This window comes from Pseudopodoces humilis, chromosome 3 (genome assembly GCF_049639895.1).
Source record: "Pseudopodoces humilis isolate 2021_Gansu_Grassland_sample_001 chromosome 3, ASM4963989v1, whole genome shotgun sequence".
NCBI classification, from domain to species: domain Eukaryota; kingdom Metazoa; phylum Chordata; class Aves; order Passeriformes; family Paridae; genus Pseudopodoces; species Pseudopodoces humilis.
The window spans coordinates 42,428,766-42,450,247 of NC_142202.1; the positions used below are offsets into that span (position 1 = coordinate 42,428,766).

Genomic DNA, 21,482 nt, shown 5'->3' on the forward strand with positions numbered 1-21,482 from the left:
GTGTGTCCCCCAAAGGCAGTGCGAAGCCTCCACGGAGCACAGGCCGGGTGGTACAGCCTGGCGGGTGTCCCACGGCGCTGTGCTCCAGCACCTTCCCCACTTTCCCTCTAGCGCTGCCCCGGCGCTGGAGCTGTGTCCTACTCTGTGCCCTGCGGATCCCCCAGTGCTCCCGCCGTCCTGCATGGCGAGCTGTGTGGGCCCAGCCACGCTGTCGGGGGTAAGCACCTCGGCGCCTTTCTCCTCCCGCGGGGGCCCTTCACCCTCTCCCCGCACAGCGGGCGCTACCGAGGGACCCGCAGGCACCGAGCCCGGCGCTCCTGCCTCTGTCCTGCGCCGCTCCAGCACCGCCGCGGCGAACAGCTCCGGCCAGCATCGGGGGCGGGGGCCGGGGCCGGGGCCGGGGCCGGGGCCGGGGCCGGGACCGGGACCGGAGGCCGGGGTGGAGGCTGGGATGGAAGGCCAGGCCTGGAGCCAGGCCCGGGAGCTGGAGCGCTGCTGGGCTTAGAGACCCCCTCCCGGTGTCGGGGCGCAGCGGCGGCCCCGCGGTGCCGGCACTGTGGTTTTAAATGGGCGGAGCGGCGGCGGGCGGCGGGGCGGGCGGTGGGCGGCCCGCGCTGGCCCGCGGCGCCCATATAACCCCACCTCCCGAGCGCGGAGTGCCGCGGCAATTGGCTGGATGTGGTACTTGGAGATGTTGAGCTGGCTCCTTCCCCCCATGTCCCTGCACACACACAGGGGCGGGTGGTGCGGGCGGGAGCGGGAGGCAGGGCTCAGCCCCGGTGGCGGCGGCGGGGCTTCCCCTACTCGCTGCCTGCCCGCCGCCGTGCCGGAGCCGCTGCTTCTGCTGGGCTGCTGCCTGCGGCCGCAGGACCCGGCCGAGCCGGGCCGAGGGGAGCGCGGGCGGCTGCTGGCGGCGGCCGAGATGATGGCGGAGGGCGGCGGCGGGCCGGCGCGCAGGAAGGCGCTATCGCTGCTGGAGGCGGCCCGATCCCGCTACGAGAGCCTGCAGATCTCCGACGATGTCTTCGGGGAGTCGGGCCAGGACAGCAGCGGGAACCCCTTCTACAGCACCTCGGCAGACTCCCGTTCCGCCGCCTCTTCCCAGGACGAGGACGACGACGAGGAAGACCAGGGGCGCCCGGGGGTGCCGAGCCCGCGGGGCAGGGCGGCCCGGCGCCGCGCTCCCCGGGCGGCGGCCACCCCGGCGGAGCGGCGGCGGCAGCGGCAGGTCTGCGGCGGCAGCGCCGTCCCGGGCGGCCCCGGCCCTATGGAAGAGGAGGAGGAGGAGGAAGCGGAGAAGGGGGGCTGGACCCGGTCGCTGCGAGACGTCCCACCCCCTCATTTCAAGGATGGCAGCGGTACGAGGAGAGCGAGCTGCCCGGGCCGGGGGGCCCCGGGTGGCCGTGGGGATGCCAGCGGGGGATGCTCGGAGCGCGGCCCCGGGCTTGGGTCGCGGCGCAGCCACGGGAGGGAAACCCGTACACGGGCCCGGCTGCGGCTTGGGCTGCTGCCCGGCGCCGGGCCTGGCGAGCGGGGGCACGGCAGGTGCCTCCTGCCCGGCCCCTTCCCGGGAGCGGCCCCGCTGTCCGGCCGCTGGTGCCCAGGGCCGGGCGCGCCGGTGCTGGAGAGCCCGGCCGAGGCGGTGAACGGGAGGGCGAGGAGAGGCCGCGTGTGCTTAGTCACAGGCATCCGCTCCCCGGCGGGGCTGTGGCGGTGCCGGGAGCACCGGCAGCGCAGGGTTCCCCGCGGGATGAGGACAGGCGCTGCCCCGAGCAGGGTGGGTGCCCAGGCCCCCGGCGTGGCTCCGCTCCGGGGTGCGGCTGGCTCCTCGTCCCCGCTCTCGGGTGGGGAAAGCCGCTGTTCAGGGCGCTGCGGGTCACCTGCCCTGCGCTGTGCAGGGGACTGGGACGGGGATTCCCCCTGGCTGCAAGGTTTTCTTTGCAGCTGTCCCTGAACTTAACCCTCCTTGCGTGGTTTTTGGCCCGAGCGAATAGCAAGAGTGTGGTGAAATGACACAGCGCGACCTACAGCAGCAGTGCACAGCACGGAGATCTCAGTGGAGTGGCTTGTGTGGCAAGTTACACCGCTGAGGTTTGCCGAGGGAGCCATTATAACATATATCTGCAGGCCTCGACAGCCAGGTTGACTGTGTAGCAGAGCAGCAAGGCATTGTAAAAACAGCTTAATGGTTAGGAAAAGCTGGGATGTGAAATTCAGCATGTGCATCTGTGCATAGGATAGGATGGTTGCTGTCCGTTTTGACGGTTTGCTGTCCTAAGGTTGCTTGTCTTTGCTCTTTTTTTGGTAGTGTTTAATTTCTTCATTTGGCTGCCAGAAGTAAATGCCAGAGTGCTGCTGCACTTGGTGTAGTGTGCAGAAATTTGTGCAGTGGGGCAGGCAGGAACCTATCTGAGGAAGCAGCTTTGGATGGTTGAGGAGGGAGGTGGAGCTAGCACTGGAGCCCAGAGAAAGTACAGTTGTGCTTCTGGCAAGTGTGCAAATAGGAGCTGTGTTTGCCTCTATAAATAGATGAACCTTGTAAAATGTTAAAAAATCATTGTTATGTGCCTTTGTAAAGAACTGAGTTCTATTGCAGGTTCTTATTCATAAACATATCTAAGATGACATTCTGGATTACAAGCTTGATGTGATGATATTTCAGCACTGGTTATCATTTAATTTCTCTGCCTTTGATGGCTTATTACTTCATATTATTACATTATAGTAATACCCTTTTTAACACAGAGAGAACTGGGATTAGTGGTTTAATACTGGTTTGGAAAGGAATTGAGTTGACCTGTTAATTCAGGAATTCATATTTCCTTTGAAATAAAGGAGTCTGATTTATGGTTGACAGGAACAATTCAGATGTCTCTTGAGAGAGGTGTATGGATATTGCTGTGAATATTTCCTTCCACTAATAGATGCAGAAGAGGTTACTTCTGCCCTTTAGTTCTGTTGATTGTGATGATGATGATGATAGATGCTGCATGCTCTTCATAGAATAGTGATTTAGTTTGGCAGAAGTTCAGTAAGTGTCGTGATTTGATATGTAGGAAACATGTACCGTCTGTGATATTTTTATTTTTGACTACTCAAATTCCAAGCTATGAAACTACTACGTTGTATATAACTGAGCACTTATAAATCTAGTTTGTACATTGACTGGCTTTAGGCCTTGCAGATATTGTCATCAGAGTCATACTATACCTGCTTGTGCTGGCACCATTGCTGCTTCATTGGACAGCATTCTCACACAAAAGTTTGTATCCATACCTGTTGAGGAAAAGGTCTCCACTGAGGTGCCTTGCAGTGACAGCATGTCTTTCATCCCCTTGTGGAGTAAAAGCAAGAAACACAGGGTGAGATAGAGCACCAAGAAAACTGTATTCTCTGTTCAAATGTGTTGGATGCAAGATCCTTTCTTTCTAGGTTCTGAGGTTAAAAGGAATAGGTTTACATGAGACTGAGATAAAAATTACCTTTGGTTAGCACCAAAACTTCAGAGCATGGCCTTTTGGTCAAAATCACAAGGTTTGCTTAGGGGCAAACATGAACTTGACATCATCTGATGCCAGGAGACAAATGTCTCATGAGACTTCAACCTCATTGATGCTGGAGATAAATTTTTGAATCAGACTAGGGTCAAACCTAGTGTCAAGCTCTTTGGTTTGGGAGACTGTCCCTTCATGAAAGGGAGTGTGTGCAGGAAGAAAAGGTTTGAGTTAGTTATTGAGTGAGCTAAAGCTCCCAAGAGAAAAAATAAAGAGCCACTTGGTCTTTTTAACTACAAGTAGAAAATACTAACACTTCCCTTTTTTCTTTTGAAGAAATTACCTACTATTGCCTTTCCCTTCCCTGCCTCAATATTAAACTTAGGTCTTTTAAAAGCACTGTATCCATACCTAGAATTAATCTTAAGCACAGACAGGCTAACTTTATACTTCATCCCAGAAATACACTTGAGGCCCAGATGTGCTGAGGGCTGCTGGCAGTGTGTTAGATGGTTAAATATGTCCTCAGTCTGCATCTGTGTGTGGAGATGTTGCCTTGCTTGTGTGGTGGCAGGTTCTGACAAGCTGGGAAAGGTCTGGATTGACTTAGGTGTGAGGAGATAAGTGACTGGCATTGCTATGTAACACAGTGCTGTTTGTGTCCCAGATTTTTTGTTTTCTGCCTCTTCTTCAGGGATTTCCAGTTCCTGTTTTTCCTGTTCCATTTAATAGAAATAGTGGGTGCTAAGATTCCCTGGGGAAAAAAAAACTACCCAACATGAATACCTTTTGCTGATTTCCTTTGTTGCAATCCAAAATAGCTGTTAACTTTAACATAGAGGTTAGAACAGATGGCTTGCTGGTACTCTGTGTTACTTCCTGTTAAACTATTTTGCAAATCATTCTGTTAGTTGGTGAGAAAATTCCCAACCATACAGTTTGATACCCTGATTTTTAAACTGGCAAGTTGTGGCACTGTGCAGCTCTAATGAAGTCAGGTTGAGGAAACAAGTATCTATCACAAATACCAAGGCAGTAATAAAAGTTCTGAGGTACTGGGATGTCAGTAATGGATAGGAGGTCTTGGGGCAGTTGCTGAAATGCTTTTCCTTCACAAAGAGCACCTGGCTACAGTAGGTTCACGGGTAGGTCAACACATGTGTTTAAAAAGATGATGTAATCTACGATCAAATGCTGGATCCAAGCTTTTTGACCTAGTTGTAGAGTGCAGAAAGAATAAGAGGACAAATTGCTGCTAGGATAGGGAAAGAATAATTGAAAAGGAGAGAGAGAGTAAGCAACTACTGTTACAAGCCAGTATGTGCCAGTAACTCAACATAAGCCCTCCATTTCTGGTTGCTCCTGCCTCAGACTTTATTGGTGTGCTCTTCCTTCCTTTAGGAGTGGGGTGGCTCTGAGTGGTGTTTTCCTTTGTTAGCTTAGTAATCTGGCCAGGAACTGTTCTGTAATACATAGAGGCACTATTGCTTCTGTTCTTGGTTCTTTGGGGGTCTTTGGAGGTGTGAATCTCCTGGTATTGCTGCAGCTTGATGTTCCTGATTTGGGATCTTCTGGCGTTTTCTTCCTAGGATCCAATGTGTCCTATATCCATGTAGTTCAGCAACCAGAAAATTTGACCTCAGATGTAAGAGCACTTCTTACTGTTAGGATGCTATGTTATATTTATGTTTTAGGGTGGCAGCAATAGCAGGGAAATCAAATTCAGAAATTAATGTTGAAGTCCTCAAAGATACAGGCAATCGGTGCTACTGTTTCCTTCATTTTCTATGCCCTCCAAACCCTGTTCTTAGTCCTAGACCTAAAGACAGAATATTAAGAATGTTCCTTGCAGAAAGAGCATAGCAGATCCTCTTTGAGTTGCATTTAGACAGTGAAAATAACTTTTATGAATTTCCAGAGTGTTTCTCTGAAACACTTAATGTGCCATAAGTTGCCATCTTTGAAAGACATGCTGCTGTGTAACAGAATGCTCTCAGGAAGAAGCTGCTAAGACCATGTTTAGCAATCTTGTCACCTTGAAGAACTTTAAGCAAATATTTCAAGTAGTTTCTAGTATTTTCTGTTCCCAAGAGCGTGGACAGTCAGATGGGAAGGCAGCATTCTAGTAGCAAGGAGCCTGGAGGAAGAGCTCTTAGGTCAGGCTGGGCCATAAGAGGGCCATGTACATGCTACCACGTAACAATGCAGGAGCTCTTGGTTTAAGTCCTGAATAGAATCTGAAGGCTTTAGTCTTACTAGATTGATGTCAATAGTTGAAAGTTTTAGAGTAAGAAAAGTATGAAAGCTACTTAGTCACTTATGTCAGTCTGCTTCAGAAATATCTGGCCCAAATTCTCTGACTGTAAGTGGATAAAGTGATGCTGATATGATTTGTTCTTATTTATGTCATCATAGAACTTAGCTGCTTTTGACTTGCATAACCGTGGAAGATACTGGGAAAAAAATGCATATTTATATAATCTGTTCTTGCATTCTATGTAGAAGTTACTTATAATGACAATATCACAACATTTTCAGGAAGATATGATAAATACATCTCAAAGATGTACATTACTACTTTGTAAAGCCTTTATAGGATGACTTAAAGTCTTGAAGTTTTGCTAAGTAAGTGAATTGTGCAAAGGCTTAATATCTCATACATCTTACAAAATCTAGATGTGCTTTTCAGGAGGTTTTAATGGCTTTAGAGCACATTTTTCTACTTCCATCATCACTGGAGAGAACGAAGTGCATATGACAAACTTACTGATTAAAAAATTTAGTGAAGCTTTGCTACCTGTGTTCCCTTGCCTCTTTTGCCCATACCTCTGACTTAAACATGCATTTGAGGAATAACCTGGTATTTAGATAGACTTTACAGGAAAAAAATCCAAAAACCACAACACTGTTTTTTCTCTGCTTTTATAAAGAGAATCTGTTTTGGTCAGTACTTGAGACATGAAAGTCTAAAAGCACTGCAGATTAAGGTCTTCTCCATAGATACTTGTCTAGCCTTTTACAGAGAAAAAGCATATTTGCTCCTAGATCTGTTAGTGCATAAAATGAGTAGTTTCTCCTTGTAGCTATTGATGGGGTCATTTAAAGTAGATCAGTTCCTACAGCTACAGGTCCTTTAGTCAACATCTCAGAAACAGTACAGAAGTTTCCATGTCTGTATACCTTTAAGTCAGCCTAGAGAGGAAATCAGCCTCTCTGTTCAGTCTAATGAGGATGCTAATGGTGGAGTTGACTCACAAACTCTATATTAACTGCTAGGTCACAGAAAGTTGCCTTGGATGCCATAGAATTAAAAGAAACTGGAAATATCTCTTACATATTCGTGTTCATACAAGAGTTTTGCTTTCCTCCTGTGCTGAAGCTTCAAAATTTTTGGAATAGATGGATTTAGCAGTTTGGAAATACAAGATACTTCTAAAAGGGAAGGTAATCATGGATAAAGTTACACATCCTGTCTAGAGGTCAGTGGAGTATAATCCCTGAAATGCCTCATTCTTTCAAGTACTGCCAAAAATTGGGCATGTTATTAGAAAAGAGAACAGATGGACTCAAAGGGAATGCATGGCAAAGACAATTGCATGAGGATACTATTGATGCCTTAAGTTTTAGCTTTCATATTTTCCAGATTCTGTACTGTATTGGTTTAGAACTTTGAACTTCATATAAAGTATTAGTAAGTTCTATTCACAGTGCAGTTAGGCAAAACAATCCCTTTCCAGCTGAGAACCAAGGACACCGTTGCAGCTTCAGGCCCAAAAAGTATAAACAATGGCAAATTGAGGAGAGAAAACTGGGAGGATGGAACATCATAACCTGAAGCTGTAATTGGACAATTAACCCAAATATGTAAATGGACCAAAGCTTATAAAAGTGTGAAAACTTGTGACTGGTTGTCCATCTTGCATCCATCTTGGGTGGAGCCATGGCCAGGCTCTTGTACTGCCTGAGATGTATGGTTTCTAGGAGCTTATCCAAGTGCCCACTTCATATTCTTTAAAGAACAGGATGTTAACCAGTCGCTGGCTCTGTGTGAAAATGAATGAGCACATACCTGACTAAGTCCTTTAAAATTTAAAAATTAAGCCTGAGTTCCTTGATTGACAGACTGCAGGAGAAAAAAAAGGCTTGGAAAGCTCCACAGCTGATTTTGTGTCTGTATAAATTACTCCTGGACTATGTCCTTATTTTCTCTGAAAACAACTGGTATTCATGTAACATGATAGAAAACATCCTTTTGATTCTGCTTTCTTGGATAACATGTGGGATTCACATGACCTCTACTAACAAACCATACATGGTATTAAGAACAAAGAACAAAATCAAGGAACTTCTTTCTATTCAACAAGCAATACAAAACTGTAACTATGTAGCTGCATACTGGGCAAGTTGAAGTGTAGTAGATGAGGCACACTGTAAGGATGCCAAAATCATGTTGGAGAGGGATACACAGGAGACACAGAAGAAGAATGTATATGTCTGTATGGATGGGGGCAATTAGCTGTGTCTTGGACAGGAAGGTTATTGGACTGACATGAAAGATACAGCAAACCCATCAGTGGGCACAAATGAAGGTGTTACCTCTAGTGAAGGAAAAGCAGGAAAAGACTTAAAGCAACTGCTGTTATAACTGTGATTCATTTCTGATTACATATGGCAGGGAGGTGGGTATGTATGAAAGATTAAATTCAAGGAAAATATGAATATCTTTCTTTTTAAAAGTTACAAAATTCACTGTTGTGGAAAGTCTGACTCTCCAATGCATGTAGTCATCTCTGCTTTTTCTGAAAAGGTGGTTAATGTATGAGTAGGGAGCACCTGTAGGTGTGCAGTGCTAGGGGTCAGTGTGTAGCTGTGGGTGTGTGGCTCTTCCCATTAATGTCATGGTGCTGTCTGCTGCTGGATGCACTCTATTGACAGAGGGCTTGGGCAGTAGTAATCTTGTCAGTTCATGCTCAGGAAAACTACTTGGAAGAGGCTACATGTATTGAAACTCACACATGTGATCACTTACACATTGGGAATCACAGAATCATTAAGGCTGGAAAAGACCTTTAAGATCACCAAGTCCAACTGCCAACTCAGCACCACCACAATGTTCACAACTAAACCACATTCTCAAGTGCCATATTCGTAGGTGTTTTGAACACTTACAGGATGGTGACTCCACCTCTTCCCTGGGGAAGAGGTCGTCAATCTTCCCCAGAGGGCAGGGTGGTGGTTCATAAACCTTGTGCTGCAGCAGCCAGCTGAAAATGAACCACCTTTGGTTTGGGGCAAGGATTCCCAGAATGATCTTGAAGAATGTGAGATGCTCTTAAATCTGTCTTGCTGGATGTGTTGCATTATGGATATAAATACGTGGATATAAATTCTTATTCAGCCTTTCAAAGGACCCATCACTGCAGTACTGGCTCTGAGTTTCACATTGTACTTTGCATTACACTACATGTGTTGCAACAAATCTTATAGACGTTAAAATACATAGTGGGGCAAAGCAGGTAGATGCAGAAATATCTGATTAGATAAATACCATCTAGTCCACATCAGGTATTCTCACTGAAATTATTATTACTGAAAATGCCTGTTTGTCTCCATTTGAATTGGATAGGTGTGGCCTAGCATCTTCAAAAATGTGTGGCATAAAGATCTTTAAAAAGCTTAAATGTTCTGATGGGACATTTTTACTTTTATTTAATTTCACTTAATTTTATTTTTAGCGATTAAGAGCCCAAAAGCGCATTCCTGAATGGAGCTGGACTTCTTGAATTTGTTTATTAAACCTTTAGATAACATGAAGTTGGGAGTGATTCCATGTATACTGAAGAGCAAGCTGAGAATTTCCAAGGTTGTTGATAGCTTGAAATCATCTGGTGTAGGAAGCACAATAGCATGGTGCAGGAGAGGAATGCCTAGTGTGAAGGCAGCAGTGACTAACAGCAGAAGTGGAAAATGGAGAGGAAGAACTGTCTAGGTGGAAAAGGAGCTGGTGGTTGAAGCTGAGCACCAGACAAATGCGACTCAGTGTCATGCTGTTGTGAAAAAGGAAACATCCAAATGGATTGTATGAGACTTAAAATGAGACTGTTTTGCCACTTAAAAGAGAGAGTCTGGGTTGCCAACCCAGGTGAGAAGCACATAGTTAAATATGAAGAGAAAGGACAGCAGGAGAAATCTACTAACTTGGCTGCCTTTCAGTATTTTTGTTTTAAGCCAAAGGGCCGTATGGGTAAGTAAAAGAGCTATTATAGGAAAGGGAATTATCTGCATTACCTGCTCTGAAAACTAAATATGAGGAATAATGGGTATAAATTGATGGATAATTGAATCAGACATGATAGAAACTCTCAGACAGTGCAGTGGTGCAGAAGACAAATGTGCCACTGCAAACCTAAGAACAAGTGTCATTAACCTGTTAAATCTGTTGTAACAGACTGACAGCCAGTATGTGTGCTGAATGGGGATAGAGGCCTTGGACTGAAGGACTTCCTGAGGTCCTTTCCAGCACTCTTTTCCTGTGTTTTACATAGGCTAAGATAAACTAGCAAGCTGCTTAGTGGCAAGTTTAATGTTGGAGTGTCTTCCATGTCAACTTTTGGAGTGGGGAGAAGGCTGTGCAGCTTGCGGGAAAGAGCTGTGTGCTCACAGAAGGCTGCCTGGTCTGTTAAGGTGGAATTCCCTGCTTCCCTGTGGCCCAGGCAGACTTGATGGTTACTTAGGGTAACCATCTCACTTCTATGGTAATGAGCTGTGTGTCCATGAATCTTGTATCTTTACTCAAGTCACTTACTCTGAAACTCCTTTATGTTCAAAGTACTAATCTGCTTATGTTAGGGATGGCTGGTGTGCCGCTACCCAAAGACTTGTGAGATTAGCAGAGCTACGCTCTGGAGGCAGTGCATCATCCACTGGTGCCTGGGTTTGTACCTGCCTGTGTTCATGACACTTCTTGAGGTATAAAGAGCTTCCTTGCAACTGAATCCCAACACAGCCCTCTGTAGACCATAAGGATGGATATGTGGAGGAAGATAAGCACAGGTCTGGAAGAGGCCCAGCTAAGTCATGGTATGGACACTTGCTATAGCTGATGATTGTGTAACAGGTGTCCTGGCAAGAACAACAGAATGTCTGCTCCATGTTTTTCCAGTTCATGGATTGGGTATCAGAAGGTTGTTCCTTTGCTTCTCTGTGAGCATTGCAAAATTGTTTCATCTTCAAAGACTACTTTTTGGCACTTACATACTCTTTTTTCCTGATATTTACCTCAACTGTGTTTAAAGAGATTTGCTTTTTAGTTGTCTTGTGGTTTGTTATTTTTTTCTCTAGCTGTTTATTTTTCTCTTTTTTCTTTCTTTTTTTTTTTTCCCCTCGGCTAAAAATATTCTTCACAATATTTCCTTGCAAGAATACACCCCTACTTCTAGTAGTAGTTCTCTGCCTTTTCCAGTGCAGGATCAACTCTTTGTTGACAAATTACACAGGTCCAAGCAAGGTCTCACAGTTCCTTATTCAAAGGTACTAGCATGTCACTATCCCCACTAAAGATAACCAATAACCTGCTTCATGCTGTCCAAAAAATGACTGTTCTAGAAGTCAGTTATGTAACACTTTTCGGCAGAATAAGAGATTGTCTGATTTCAGCAGATAATTAGAGAAAAAACTTTCAATATCGGTTTTTAAGATTTATTTTGGCCAATAAATTGAGATGCTATCTAGTAGGATGATCAGCCCAGTATTTTCTGATAGTGTTTGAGCATAAAATTGGTTCTGATTTCATGTCCTGGTAAAAAAATGAAATAATGCCTTTCCTGAAGTCACCTCCCTTCATCCAGAGAACTTTTTTCTCAGTCAAGGATCTGGGTAAGAAGGACACACTAATACTCTTACTCACTTGTGCTGCTGCCAATCCACAAGTATCTAGCTAGAAAAAGAACAGATAAGTTTAACTTTCCTGTAAGTAATATCTTAGAAGCTTACCCACAAAAATGATTTTAAGGTGACCTGTCTTATGGTGCAAATGTCTGCATTTGTCTTGATGTCTTTCATTAGTCTTTCCTTAAAATCTCTTCTTTGTTTAAGGAGTATTAGGTTCAGAGCAACAAGTTAAAATCGCCAAGGCTCTTATTTCTTTTAGGAGGATTTTGTTTTCCCAGCTTAATATGTTACCTTGAACTTGGATTCACTTAGGTTCTTCTTCTGGGACTTCTAGTATCTGAGGATTAGAAACAAAAATATATACTAAACTGCAAGATTCAGATTTTTTCTCTGTCACAGGTATTTCAGCTTCTTAGACTCTTGAAACTTACTCTGTTGTGAACCTTATTAGTTGCCTTGAGAATGAAGCCAAAATCCCTGTCCTAACAGTTGATACATGCTAGGTTATCATGAATCTCTGTGTCATGAAAATTGCTCCGGCTTCACTTCCTTCTTCCCCTTCATCCCCCTTTTATTTTATTGAAGAGCATTTTGGACCTTTCTGTACAAGGCATAGCTGTTTCTGGTTAAGAGGAGTATGAGTTCAGCCAGCAGTACCAAAACCTATAATCCCACTAGGCTCAGATAAATTCAAAACATGTTTAACTATGTTGAGTGCACATAGTAGCGCAGGCACCTAACTGCTTTCTGGGGACAGATGGTGGATGTAAAATATTCAGCCATGGATATTTTTTAATTGGTACTGACTATGAAATGGTTCTAGAAATATGAAATGGACTTGACATTGTTAATGTGACACTGTTGTTGAGATTATACTAGTTTTTAACTCTCTCCTTGTTTTTTGGGGCTTTTTTTGTTTGTTTGTTTTTGGCTGCTGGCTATCTCTCCCTGAATCAATCAAAAGATACTAAGTGAGCATTAGTTTTTTTTCTAAAAGCAGCCATTTGTATCATATGATGAAGCAGAAAGGTTTGATAGCATTTTATGGACATATATTGCTGGAGAGTGAGTGAGATGTTAAAATAAAAACTGCCTTTTCTTCAGGTCTTTTGCCAAAAGGTTGTCTCAGAAGGGGTCTGAGTATTGACCTGAAGCAGCTTGACATCGAGCAGTGCACTGCCAATTGTTCTAATGTCAGCTTTCTTCCTGAGATAAAAGGGTGATGGGATTCTTTTTTTTTTTAAGCTGAAATGGGCAGCTAAAGGGAGACTCTTTCAGCACTGTACTTTAATCAGAAAAAGAACAAGAAATAAGTGTAACAAAAACTGCTCAAAACTTTACTTTCAAGCTTTCAGTTTCTACTGAATCCTTTTAATCTGTACTATAACCTCTTTCTAACCTGCCCTTCTGTGCTACAGCATTTAGTTTCTCTAATTATATTTTGCTTTCTAAAATCTTCTCCTGTCATAAAAATGAACATATCTCTTATATCTTAATATAGATTCTATCAATACTTCACATTTTAACATCTTGTTCTTAGTCATTATGAAACTTCCATCTTTTTATTCTCTGGGCTCTGCTGGATACCATGTCTCCACTATTCTTGCTAAAATTGAAGGTAGTCAGGGGCAGGAGTTAGGGTAAAATCTTAAAATCATAAAATCTTGCTTCTTACTTAGTAAGCCAGGCTTTGTGCAGTTTTTCTCTGTCCCATGTGGTCAAGTCCAGTCTTGTGGAAGGAGAAGGTAAAGGTCGCCCAGATACTGAGTTCTTGCCTAACTTACGGGAAGATAGCGGATGGGATGACAGCCTTGTGAATTGCCCTTGCTGAAAGATGGCTCACTTGAGTTCAATCCTTGTTAGACAGCACATTTGTAATGGGAAAAGCTTGTGGGCTCCAACAGCATCTCCTGTGATGAAAAAGCAGCTTGATGTTGAGACGTGAGGTCATGTGAAACCAGACTCTGCCTGTTCTTGCCTCTTAGTGTCGCATAAAGATAATAGCTAACATACCAAAATTATGGCCAGGTGCTCCTGCCCACATTGCTCACTGTCACTGTTGGACATGAAATGATTCATGCGGACACAGCTCAATGTGTGGTAGGAAAAAGAGCGCGATTTATTCTGTGACTCCAGTATTTATAGATTCTCGACAACGACCAGGGATTGGATGGTTAGGTTACCACCTTCCCAACCACAGTGGGCGTGAGGAAACGCCCATTAAAAGACATTTCTTTAATGGAATGTATAAACATCTATGTTTGTAGTTACTTTCCTGGGAAAGTGGTTAGAAACTATGAAAACAAGATCAGAAGGTTTAATTCTCAGGGCGACAGCTCACCCCACTTGGTACAGCTGATGTTCCAGATCTGCTTTTGTGGAAGATACAATGTATGAACTGTCACACCCACCACCGCATCAAAGGTAGCATTAAAAAGCTGGAAGAAATGCAGTATGCAGCTGAACAAAATCTAAGTTCAGATCTAATAGTGGTGTTTATCTATGTGCTTGGTTATCCCATGATTATTCAGCCTTCTTTTTGGATGAAGGTTGCACTTCAGGAGTGTCAACTGCCCCCACATGGAGTTTAGAGTTAGCATTTTATTGTGTCTGAGTTGTGAATGCATCTGTGCTGCTGCTGCCTGGTAGAAGAGACCAGTGCAACTTTAGAGGCTAATGCACCTAGTAATGAGCCCAATTCTTTATAGCAAGCATTTAAGGAGTATTCTCCCTTCTCAATCACCTGTATTGGCAGGAGTGGAGATTGTCTTCTTTGCTCACCTTGTGAAGTATATTCTGTAGTCCCTTATCTGCTGGACATTGGTTCTAGAGGCAGGAGGATTTGACCAAAATCAAGTGATAATTTCTATAAAGAAAGCAAAATCTCATGGTTTTTATAAGCAGTTTTGGTGTAGCTGTTTCTTTTTGTTTCCTCTTTGAGGCTGGCTGAACTCAATATTCTACATACTGGTGGATCTTGAATGCTTTCTAGAGGAAGGAGATTTCTCTTAGAAGAAACAAAGATTTAAGTTTTGCTTTCTTTGATTGCTGCTGTAGAGAGTCATTATTAGCTGCCTTATTTGTAATTTAGAAGAGGGAGGAGAAAGTAACCAAGTTTTTAAACTCAACTGAAAAACTTTTTCTAAGCAGAATCTTAAGCACATCTTTTTCTATGTCTTCAAGGACTCTCTGCTATACTTGCCAATATTCATTCTTTTGCTGTTATTTCTGTATTTTATTATAGACTGCATCATTTGACATAATGCTTATACCATTAAATCGTTTGTTTGGAGCAATCCTAGGCTAGAAAAAATATGCTTAATCTCACTTCAAAAACATGCACTTCAGGGTAGTGTTGCACTGATGCCTAAAAATAATTTGATCACTGTAGCTTAAGGTTAAGTATCTGCCTCAAATGGCTTCTGCTGGGCTAGAGCGAAAAGGCCCTAGAAGAGGTTGCTATTGTCAAACTGTACCTGCAGTGTTCTTAAAAGACATCCCTTTGGATGTTTATTGAAAGTACAACCTGTTTGCTTCATATTGTCACAACAGCAGAAAGTTTGATGTCAGATCTGAGTGGTAGGAGCTAACATTTAATCCCTTGATCAAAAGGAAAAATCCGTGCTTCTTGAAAAACGCGAGTTCCAATTTGCTTGATAAGGTTTGCAAAGAGTGACCAAAATTTGTGATGGTCATAAGGCCCAGGAGGGAGGGCAAAGGGGCTGCAGGATAGACTACAGAGAATTTTGGCAGTAAAAAGACATTCCCCTTTTGTCCTGCCATGACACATATTGCAGCCTCAGTCTTGTTTTTAGGATGAATAAATTTCAGGGCTGACTGCAAAATGAGTGTCTGCTCTGGAAACCTATTTCTGTTAGAGAAAAACATTATCTCTTATACATCCTTTTGATTTGTGAGTGACACAAATTAAAATTCAAAGGGGAGTGTCAAGGGATGTAAATATAATGCATTATTCTTTGAATCTAGAGATGCATATAAGCATATGCATAGGTGTTACTACCTAAGTGATATGTGACGTATGACTTGAATGTTATGTATTCCTTTAGTGACATGAAAAGTGTTATGCCAATACAGAAGGACCTCTGACTGATACCACCACTCCCCTGTTCTTACAAGAAGACAGTTTTCTTGGAGGACAAAGGGAAATGACTCCTTTTGATATTGGTATAAAACCTACAGATCAGCTGAAGCTTATAGGATTTGAGCACACATTCAGCTTTCTGCTAAAAGTGGGTGAACTGTATCTGCTAGGCTGCTTTAGTCCTGAATGCAGTTACTGAAGCATTCTAGGGCAGTGTTCTCATAATTTTTCATTCACCCCTGTCAGCAGAAGTTTTTTCAACAGGAACCCCCAATCTATGTATATTTAATCTATAGATTGTATACCTGCACTACTAATATACTAATATACTAATATAAAAGCATACAAAGCCAGAATTTAAACCAGGATGAGATAAATATGAAATTAACACTATTTATTTTTTTTACTTTCTATTTGTTAACAATAGACAAAAATGTTTTCTTCCAGCACCCTATTAGATTGTCTTGTGGAGCACCCCATGCTTGAAAGCACTGTGCTAAGACCTATGAAAAGATCTTGATAAAAGTTCATGTATGACCAAGCAGATGGTGCCTGGATCTTGGCAAGGAGGACTGTGGTCATTTGTATCCAGCTCTGCCAAACTGCTTCAGTCCAGGCCCCGAAAGAGAATTTCTGTGAAGTGGTTTGAATGCCCCTGCCAGGGATGCTACCAGACCCAGATGTAGCTGTGATGAAAAGCCATATGTTCACCTGCTTTCTCTGTCTTCTATTGCCTTCCCAAATAAATAACATTCTATCTTGCCAAGTAGGCTTGGGGTTTTCTCACACAAGGCTATAAAAACTCCAGGCCCAGTTTTGCTAATAATAATGTGAAGGCTTTTATAAACCCCCCCTAAAACATCAATGACGGTTATAGAATCTGGACCTTAAGGGAGGCATGTAATAAATTCTTGATGTGGAAAGTAAAATGCTACCTATTCAGGGCCATTCACAGTGAGCAGGAAAGGAGCTGTATCAAAGGTGATGGAAGAAGCTGATGGAATTTCACAGTAGGTCTCTTACTTAATTTTATTTTATGAAATAAAAATAAAGAATGAATGGAAAGAAGTGTTGTTTAAAAGAGAGCTTTGTGAATGTAGTGACAAATGGCTGAGGAACTGTAAGGGCCATGTAAAGAAGCAAATCTGTCTATAATATAAAACCAGCTTTAGCAGTTAGCTCCAGAAAGCTTAGGAAGTGGGAAGCTCCCTTTTTTTAAAATGTGAACACACAATGAAGTTCTTTGATAATCTCTGCTGTGTGAAATCTTGCTGCTAGGTCCAAGATGAGAAATACAAGCTACTTTCTCCTTTTAAAATCTAAACTATATTCTTACAGTGATTAATTCTTATGATATCTTTCAGTTTTTATTGGTTCATGTGTTGGCAGTTCCCAGGAAGCCTGGACAAGCTGACCTTGAACTGTAGCTGTGATCTTGTGTTCTGGATGGCTACTAGTAAGCAATGCCTGTGTGGTGACCTCCAGTCTTTTCCCTGCCTAATTTCAGAATACAACATTAAGCCTGTCCTTGAAGAGGTAGTCTTTGGCTCCAGAGTGACAAGGCATCTCACCTGAAAGGCTGTGGGGTAAAAGTACACAATGCTTTTACTTGCAGACCTAGTTCCTTGGCCTGGTTCCTGCTCTCTTTGTGCCTGCCAGCCGTGCAGCATGGCATGGGCCGTGGTGGGAGCTGCTGGCTCCACAGGCTGCACACAGCAGCTGGGCAGAGGTTGTGGGAGTGGTGCTGTGTTGCTGAGGGACTGCTGCTGCTCAGAGAGAGCAGTGCTGTCCATCTGAGGATCCCACTCTGACTCTATGTACTGTTTAGCTCTGAGTTATATTTCTGGCTTGCTCTCTGCAAGATGCAACTCTATGAAAACCTTCCCCAGGGGGTACAATGGCTCATAAACATATTTGTGTCACCCTGAAGTTAGCATAAGCACTACAAGTAATAAATCCCATCTTTTTTCCACCAGTGACTGCCTTTCTTTTTCACTCTTAATTGTTGAAGAAGTGCACTGACTTCTTAAAACTGGCAAGTTGTGGATTTATAAGAGTTATCAGGAAGCCTAAGTACTTGGAGTGCTGTGGAGTGTGTCATGTATCCTGCACGTGGTAAGAGGATTAGGGATGTTGATGTACATGGTATATAGAAGTCATTTACTGAGATTCCCAAGTGCTTGCCTGTTTTGAGTTGAGGTGTTCTGACATCTTGAAGCACTGGTCGCTTCTTAGGGCAGACAGAAAAAGGATGGAAAAAGGCAGTGTAACAACAGGGGCAGGAGTAAGAGCAAAAAGAAAACAAAAAGCACACAAAGGGATATTGTGCATGTGTAAAGGAGTCCTGACCCTAGCAAGGATTGCAAATACATGATCTCCACCCTGCATCTTGGGTGTCCTAAGAAAATATTAAGACTTCCATCTACCTCTAATCCTAATGCACCAGAGAGAACATGTGGCTGGTCCCAAGATTTTTGAGGATGTTGGGGAGGAACATGGAGAATATAAAGCAAGGGAATTATGAGTTTAAAAGCAGGTGTGTAAATGTAAATGCAATATGGAGTGATGAGAGCTCCTTTGCCTCTTAGTCTGGGGTGATGACAGCAGAGAAGACTTTTCTTACTTGGGCAGTTGATGAAACTCACCTAGAAATCCAAGTGCACACTTCCCTACAGAGAGCAGTAAAATCCAACAACCTAAAAGAAACAGGTTTGAAAAAGCCTGAATATTATCCCCATGCAGCTCTTGTCACCAGTCTTCTTGGCAGATTCCAGGTTTTGAGCTCTTCTAGCAGAGCTGCAGCATCACCCTGCTGTTCACCCTCTCCCAAGTGGGTGCTGCAGTTGGTGCTTATATCTGTTTGTAACATTAAATACTTTGGGGACCGTGTGCTTACCCTAACAACTACTCCCTGTCTTCTTCAGGAGGAGTCTGTTGCTGCTGGGAAGTAATTGCAGAGCCCAGTAGTGTAGCTGCCTTAGCTTGTGTGGGATGGAGATGAATCACTAGGAGGTTCTGTACTGAAATTAATGTTCCTGCATTATAAGGTTGTCTCCAATGCTTTACTGAACTGTCTGGATTTCTGGTTGCTATATTTGTTTTTTCCTTTTTTCTTAAATAACTAATTTTTAAACAAAACAGTTTTTTTGTGAGACTTACTCAAAAACTGGAGGTTCATTTTTCAATGGCATATGTGTGTGTTGTACGTAAATGGCAGGAGCTGATGTGAAGGCTTTCAGCATCTCATTAGTTGCACCACTTATATTGACTTTTATTTACAAATGATAAACTAAATGTTCTGATGATTTGCTTGGAAAGCATATCAGACTATTTTACCTTCTTCAAACACAAAAGTCCTGCCTTTCAAGGCAGGGTCCTCCCATCAAATATTGCTGATGCTTATATAGGTGGATTTTTTATTTTTTATTTTTAATTTCTGGAAAGGAGGAAGTTGCATGGGGGTAATGGTATTTTTGAACAGTGTGTACTAGAACAGACCAGGAGCCTGGGACAGAAAGATGGGATGGTGGGATTGCACCTGCAAGAGCTGCCAGTGCAAGAGGGGAGTCCCCCCATGGAACCACCCCGAAGCAGCCTTCTAGGATTTAGTTATGAAGGTCACCCTGCTGGTAATGGGAGTTGTGCTGACATAAAACTATCCATGCTGCTTTGTACAGTTATTTCATAAATGTGCACAGCTGTGCCCACAGACAGATGTGTAGCTGCTACGTGACCTACTAAAAGCTGTATTACAGGTGGTGCATGAAGTCAGCAAATCGATGGTCATCTCTAATCTGCTAGATGTAGCCAGTGTCAGCTGGGCTGCCAGGAGCAGTGCAGTAAAATGTTAATAGAAAACTACAGTGGCAAAGGAGCGCAGTGCACTATTGCCATGGAAGGTGCTGCAGCAGGAATTTGCCTGTGAGGAGGAGCGTATGCAGTCCCACAGCCAAATAATGTGGGAAGAATTATGTAAATGGACACAATATGGTGCTACTTCAGCATTGACTCTGCTGCTTTAAGGTCTTTGGCTGTTGGAAATTATTTTAACCATAAGACTATGTACCAGTGTTTTGGGACGTTCTGTTGGATGTTGGGAAAACGGTGATTGTAGGTTGCAAGATCTCACCACAGAAATTAAGTATATAATTAAAGGTGTCAACATCAGCTGCAGTGAGCTTTTTCTTCTTTGTACTTGTCACAGCTTGAAAGCTTTGTAGCTTTAAAACACAATGATAAACACAAATAAGTACTTTCTTAATTAAACAGGTTTTTGCCATGGCTTAAATCTATAAGGCACACTTCCATGGAAGACTGCCACAACACGTCTGGCATGTTCTCTTTCTCAGACCAGTGCTGTTGGTGGTACAACATACATTTGGTCAATGGCAAAGGTGTAAGACCTGCCTGCTTGGTCTCTTTAAAATGCCCCCAGATTTCTTCTACAGTGTCCTATCACACAAGGTAGTTCACTGAGTGACAGCCAAAATTTTTTACCCTTGGTATCCCAGTCTTGATGCCTCATTGAAATTCTTCACCTTTTCCAAGCTGAGCTGCCAGCACATGGCAGTATGGAGGAGGAATGGACAGGGTGCCTTGGTTATCACCCCAGGCATTGGAAGGTCACAATCACAGCAGGGGAGGAGTTGTGTTTGGTGGAACAGTGCATTACTCATCCCTGACCTATGCCACATTGACCTGCTACACTTAATGCTCAAGGGTTTTGCTGTAATGCTTAAAAAATCTGAATGACGGTCTAGATCCAGTACACAGCACGGAAACAAGCTGAATTGCAGGAAGTTCATTAGTTTGCTAAATCCTTCATTAATTTTACCGTTTAATTTAAATTTTACTGTTTGATTTACTAAATAAGTTCTCTATTTAATTTATTTGTAACTCAGTGTTGCTTGCTGTGGAGACCAGGGACTCTTAGGACCTGAGTCAGTATGAAGCAGCTCTGTGCTGGTTTTGAGTCCACTTTCATTTGTCCTTGGATTGCTTCTAGACGCAGCTCTTAATGCTCTCTATGGATAAAAGTCAGACTGCAGTCTGTGGATCGCTTTATTGCTGACGCTGTGAAGAAAACAATCCTTTTTAATGCCAGGGAGGGAAGAGAAAGTGGCCTTTCAGAGAAGCTGTTTGGAACAATTTTTTGACTACGGTTATTATGTGCAGACGTGGAGGCATTGTCAAAGGCTTATAAATAAAGGTTGGAAGAGTGCAGTCAAATCACACTTTGCTAAATAGCTTGGAATAGGCTTACTGAAACTAAATGTAGAGCAGAAGTGCGGCTACTGAGCTCCCACGCAAGGGTGCAAAGTAAGTTTCTGTAAAGGTGACCTTGCAAAACTTACTCAGAAGCATGGGCTGCTGAGAGCAAGCCCTTATAGTTTACAAAAAGGACCATCTTTGAAAGGACTGTATCCAGTTTCTTCTTTCTCAGCCAAGAATGTCTTCTTGGGAGTCGCTGACTTTTTTTGATTGCATCCTCCTAAATTTGCTCTCAACTCCAAGCAGTGCCACCGTATGGATCATGTTTTCATCATTTATATTGAATTGTTGTGCAAGGCAGTCCCTAAAGGAAGCTAAGATTTTTCTACCAAAATAACAGATGCAGGCATCTACTTGCCCAAAATACTGTGTCAGAAGCACAGCGGGTGTAAAGTAGGATGATGCCTTTGACTTAGCAAAGTAGACCTGTCACTGAAGCTTTGGTAGCTTTTTCTAATGAAGATGAACAAAAACATGCAGCATACTATCCTAAAGACCTGAATACTTGCTGCCCAGTTCCTACAGGAGAGTGGTCTCTGAAATAAACTGGAATAAAACCCGGAAAAGAAATGTTACATGAATTTACTTCAAGCTGTCTTGACAGGCTTGTCATAAGGCCATCAAACTGGCCCTGGCTCGAGGATGGTCTGATGTACATTTCCAGGCCATTAAGAATAGAGCTGATATGAAAACTGATATTCTGGCAAGACAGATAAGCTCCAGTA

The 21,482-nt window shown here is 43.4% G+C and overlaps 1 protein-coding gene across 1 annotated transcript in view; it reads left to right on the forward strand.

The window, feature by feature from the left end:
- Positions 1 to 676: 676 nt before the first annotated feature.
- Positions 677 to 21,482, forward strand: part of PGBD5 (piggyBac transposable element derived 5) — a 68,448-nt gene continuing 47,642 nt past the window's right edge. The window contains exon 1 of the mRNA XM_005518553.2: positions 677 to 1,358. Within this exon, the coding sequence (XP_005518610.2) occupies positions 677 to 1,358 (682 nt within the window). The remainder of the gene's footprint in view (positions 1,359 to 21,482) is intronic.